Source organism: Myotis davidii, unplaced genomic scaffold (assembly GCF_000327345.1).
Source record: "Myotis davidii unplaced genomic scaffold, ASM32734v1 scaffold545, whole genome shotgun sequence".
NCBI lineage: Eukaryota > Metazoa > Chordata > Mammalia > Chiroptera > Vespertilionidae > Myotis > Myotis davidii.
Window position 1 is genome coordinate 567,796 of NW_006296634.1, and position 5,268 is coordinate 573,063.

General features: G+C 50.5%; 1 protein-coding gene across 1 annotated transcript in view; it reads right to left on the minus strand.

The window, feature by feature from the left end:
• Nucleotides 1-313: 313 nt before the first annotated feature.
• The window catches only part of CYSTM1 (cysteine rich transmembrane module containing 1), a 36,719-nt gene continuing 31,764 nt past the window's right edge, over nucleotides 314-5,268 (minus strand). Inside the window, exon 3 of the mRNA XM_015569621.1 lies at nucleotides 314-781. Within this exon, the coding sequence (XP_015425107.1) occupies nucleotides 675-781 (107 nt within the window). The 3' untranslated portion in view covers nucleotides 314-674. The remainder of the gene's footprint in view (nucleotides 782-5,268) is intronic.

Below are 5,268 nucleotides of genomic sequence, written 5' to 3' on the forward strand. Positions count from 1 at the left end.
TGGACTCCTGTTCTCTTTCCTGCCAGAGACAGCCCATAGCTACCAAGAGGCCCTTTCCTAGGCTCTGGGTAAAAGTGGATCTGGCTTATTGGTGAGCCCGTCTTTGAATGGGACTAAGGAGAAAATGCTAGGTTGGTGAGGGCCCCATGATCTGACTGAAGGCCCCAGCCTCAGACCTAGTTTCCTAATAACACCCACCCTGCTCATATTGCAGCCAGAATGAAAAGGTAAATATGCCCCTCATCATATAATGGACAGCGGCCACTAGCTGAGATACCCACAGCTTAAATTTTACCTGGAATAATTCAGACAGTTGAAGTTTAGACAAATTTATTGAAACATACAGGGTGTTAGCAAAGAAATCATTCAGTGATATGTTACATTATGCCACCACCTTAAATTGTATACTTTAAAAATTATAAATATATATTTCATAACTAAGCCTTTGGCCAAAAAAAATAAAAGGGAAGTCATTTAGCACATTTGTGAAAGGCCAATAGGAAATGAATTTTGAACATTAGAAAGATAAAGTCACTGGATTAAACATCAGAATCTAGAATCCCACTGTGTTGAAGGTAGAAGTGTCTGTGCAGAGCTAGTCAATCAGAAGAGATGGGGCAGGCACACCTGTTGGAGGTGGCAGAAGAGCTGGCAGGACAGCAGGGACAGGCCGGTCAGGTGAGCATGTCCCAGAGACAGCAACAACAGAGAGCAGTCCAGCAGGCTGTGAGGCAGGAGGATGTGCCCAGGTCATCCCTTCTTTGGTCTTCTACCACGTACACTGGAGTGGAGAGAGGGGAGAGGGTGAGAATGAACAGCACAAACTTTGGGCCCTACAGAGCCCATGCCTCCCAGACCAGGTGCCTTTGCTTACGCCGTTGTGGATAATGGAGGGAGGGAGGGGCTGAGCTCCTCAGCTACTTCCCCTCCTCCTCCGGACACTGATTCCTGCAGGGACAGGCACTAGGGAACCTATACTGCTGCCTGGCACCAAGGCAGCCAGAATTTAGATAAGAAATGTCCTTTGCGATCTGGCCGGTGTTGGCTGACCCAACTTGGTTTATAAACCAAGCAACACTATTAGTATGTCCTGTACCCTATAGATGTCTGGGGGAATGTTTCTTTAGATACAACTAAGCTCTTTCCCAAAAGACAGAATAACCAAAATCTCCTAGAAAGGTGCTTTAGTCCCTAAAAGAATAACCAAGAATCTTAGTTTTTCATACCTGGGCAATGAACAGTATCAGAATGTGCCCCGACCTCTAAACTTTCACACGACACCATGGAAGGCAGGGAGGAAAACCTGGTCTAGTGGGAGCAACGCCCGGAGCCTAACATGCTTCCTTTTTCTCAGAATGGAGTTGGAAATCGAAGCCCTGCCAGGACTAAGTGCTCTGTTAAGAGATTTGAGTGCAAAACAAACCCATAGGTCAAGAAGGACCCCAACTGATTTGCGGCCTCCCTTCCCGTAAGGACGTCCTTAAAATGCTGGTCTTCTGTGGCCTCAGAGAATCTGGGCCACTTTTAAGAAAAATCTCAAAACCACCACCATCAGACTTAGTTACAGGCAGTTAGGATTTTAAACTTTCTGAAAGTTCATGAATCTTGTAAGTTAAACCAGTCCTTTGGCAATCTTCTTTCAGTTCTATTTTTTGCGTATCTATTTTTATATCTCCTCTCCGGGTAACTTCCTCTCTCTGGAGCCTAGTATAGTAGCTAGAATATGCCGGGTTAGTAGTGAGCTTTCCAAGTTCTCCCATTGTATCAGTGGCCCTCCACCGAGATATCCCCTTCCCTTCTCTTAATCTCAGTGTGCTTTCATTTGGCCCCACTCAGCATCACAGGTGAAGTTGTTCAGGGTTTGGGACACAAGGCTCATCACCAGGAAAGCTTAGTTGAAGAGAAGATAACCCATTTGTTCTGAGGCCCGATAAAGGTGTGTCACCTTAGTCCCAACAGTAACCTTGAGATAGATTTTCCATCATTCCTATTTCACATGTAAGGAACTCTAGGTTTACAGAGCTTAAGTTTCTTGTTCAAACACACATGACCAGGCAGGGACAGGATCTGAACTCAGGCCTTTGACAAGCTAGGCCTGTCCAGGTCCAACTAGGATAGAAAAGGGAGTAGGAGTGAATGGGCTCCAGGGCAGTCCTCTCTCACACCAGTCAGAGCCCACCCTACCCACTGAAGGCCCGGGCACTCCAGACTCAAGTCACTGCAGCAAGGTGTCACCTGCCATCTACCTAGATGACAGGGAGACTGAGGACACAATTGGCTGTGGAACCCCTTGAATAATCCCTTCCTGTAGTTGCACTGGCTCTGCTGCCCCGGGATAGAAAGGCCCCCTCCCCGCCAGCTCTAGAAGTAGCCTGCAGATCCAGGCCTGAGACCCAGCCCAAGGTTGGGTTGCCATGTGAAAGGCCCGCTGTTTCTCTTAAGCTGCCATTTACTGAGGTGTTCACAGATGCCGGGACCAGTGCTGAGGCCTTGCATACACAGTGCCACTCAGTCTTCCCAACCCTGTCCTCACCGCTTCTGTCCTGTCAGAACCACTGAACCACAGGAAGCTTAGTCGGGAACACAAAAATGTCCCGTCTCACTTCCTGTGTCACTTTCTCCTTTAGTTCCGTTTGTCCTTGCCAGGGTGTATTTCACAGGACATACTCCGAAACCTGGGGCGGGAAGTACTCTGTGCTCATTACTCCCAGACGCTGTCCACAGAAGTCAGAAATAACCAGTCTGGCTGTAACACAGAGGACTTAGACCAGACGGCTGCGTCGGCCTCCACAGGGGTGGTTAGTGCTGTACATACCTTAGAAACCCGAATCACTTATTTTCTGGAGCACCAAGTCTTCCAAAGCCCTTGTGACTTTTTCCTTTCCATTAGCCGAGAACAGAATCTCTGCCCCCAAACTGTCCAGAAGATGGGGTGGTGGGAGAGTCCATGGGGGCCAGGGCAGGTGTGGAGGTAAAAGTGACTTGCTCTGAGGAAGACCTCACAGTTCCTCATAGTGTACCCACTGTGGGCCCAGAAATGGCATATTTTACATCTGTGTCTTCCTAGATGCCTTACCTACGTGGAGGGTCCGAGGGTGCCTGCTGCACTGAGCTGCATGGCCTAGTCTGCCCCGGGACACCACTGCTCCTCACCTTCCACTCGTCCCCATCCCTGCCACCCAATGGATGACTGAGCGCTGCACTGCCGCCCTGGTTGACCTGCCAGTGTGCAGCCCCTGCTGCCTGAGTCCTGGGCCAGGAGACCCACCCTGGGTACTCGAAGCCAGGGGACGCATGTGCACTGAAGTCACTAGCGGCATTGGTTACAGCAGGGGCTGAGGTGCAGGTGATGCCAGTGTACGTATTCCCTACCCAGGCCACATGGCCTTCCTGGCCACTGGTCTCTTCTGGCATGCAGGACGAAAAAGGGGCAGAACTATGGCTATGTTAGATGTTAAACATTAGAAGAAGCTGGGTGAACGGTATACAGAAACTGCCATTTCTGTAACTCTTATGTAAGCGTAAAGTTATTTGAAAATAAAAGGTTTAAAAAAAGGAGGGGGCGGGGAGGGAGGGTCAAAAAGCAGCAGGGGTTGTGAGCAGGCAGTTCAGCAGTCAGTGCCCAGGTACAGGGAGAGGTTCTGGTGCCAGCAGGGGCTGCTCAGATTGAGCTCCTTGGAGATCAAGTGCCCCCCTGTGGACAGCTTGGGGACAAGGAAGGGTAGGGCCAATCTGTTTACATACACATCAGCCAAAAGGCTAACCCTCCTATTCGCTGTCCAGTGGTTTGGTAGCCAAGACCACCCTGCCCAGCCAGTGCCAGAAGCCTGTGCCCCGGACCCAGGCATTGAAGGGACTCTATTCCTAGAAAACTGCAGCTGAATTGGAGACCAGGTTCAGCCCAACCAGCCCTTCGGCACCAACCCTCAGTGTTTTCAGCCCCAGCCCAGGGGGATGGATATGAGCATAGAGTTTTGACCCAGAGGCCCAGACTAGGTCAGAAAGGCACAGACTAGTCTTGGGTGCAGAGCAGCTTCTGTCAAAGGCTCTCACCCTCTTGCCTCTGTGCTGGAGGCAGAGTAAATAGAAAAAGATGCTTGAAGGCCTACAGCCCCTGTGCCAAACTGCCTGCCCACCAAGCCCTGGGGTCTTCTACAGGGCCACCCGCCTACTACAACCTAGCCAGACACAAACCCGCAGCCCAAGTTCTAGGACTACTGTAGTGTGCAACCGCAAAGGTGACGTTCACAAAACCTGGTTCTGGGCAGGCAGTAGGAGTTCCAGGCCACATAGGGGCCAGGGCAGGGATGACTCACAAGAAATGTGAGCAGAGGCCTTTTCAGCTGAAGGCTCCTTAGTCAGCTCCTTCCTGGAATCTGAAACCTTTACTTGCTCAGCTCAGACATTTTAAATGATTAATCAGATGCTGTTGGTAATGGAGCCTTATAGCCCATCCCTTTGTGAATGCATCTGTACACAGTCACAACCCAGGAAGGAAACGCAAATAGAGACTGGGGCCTCCCACGAGTTCTGACATCTGGCGCCCTCTTGCTCTAGAACAGTGGTTCTCTACCTTGGCTGCACATTAGAATCACCTGGGAATCTTTAACATCCTGATTTCTGGGCCTCATCCTCCGGAAATTCTGTTTGTTACTAATGTGGCCTCGCCCCATAACAAAGAAACAGAATTTCTGGAGGATGAGGCCCAGAAATCAGGATGTTAAAGATTCCCACGTGATTCTAATGTGCAGCCAAGGTAGAGAACCACTGCTCTAGAAACTAGGAAGTCGCACCTTCGCCTCTTGCGGCCCAGACCAGGAATGGCACCCAGGGCTGCTCCTCAATTGCTAAGACCACCACAGCCACTGCACTTTCCAAGCAGTGCCCCCAGCGGAATGACAGCTTTGCTAGAGGCAGGAGCCCTTGGAGCCTTTGCTCACCTCAGCCCACACTGAGAACCTGTCAACAGACACCCAGTCAGCCTTCCCAGAGGTATCAGAGCAGGTGGAACAGCCCTCCTCCTGCTCAGACCAAGGTAGGGAGGGAGGAAAAATCTTTAGGAGTAGGTAAAATCTCAGGGTAGCAGTAGGTTGGATTCTGTCCCTTCCACGCAGGACCAGAGGGAGAGCACACAACTTGTCATGGATGTACATGTGTAGTGGGATCACTTATTACTCAGCACGTGGCTGCACTGGTGAGAAAACACGTCCTAGAGGCAGTGCCCCTGTGTCACCTGTGCAAGCTCGTGAGCTCCAGGTTAAGTATGTG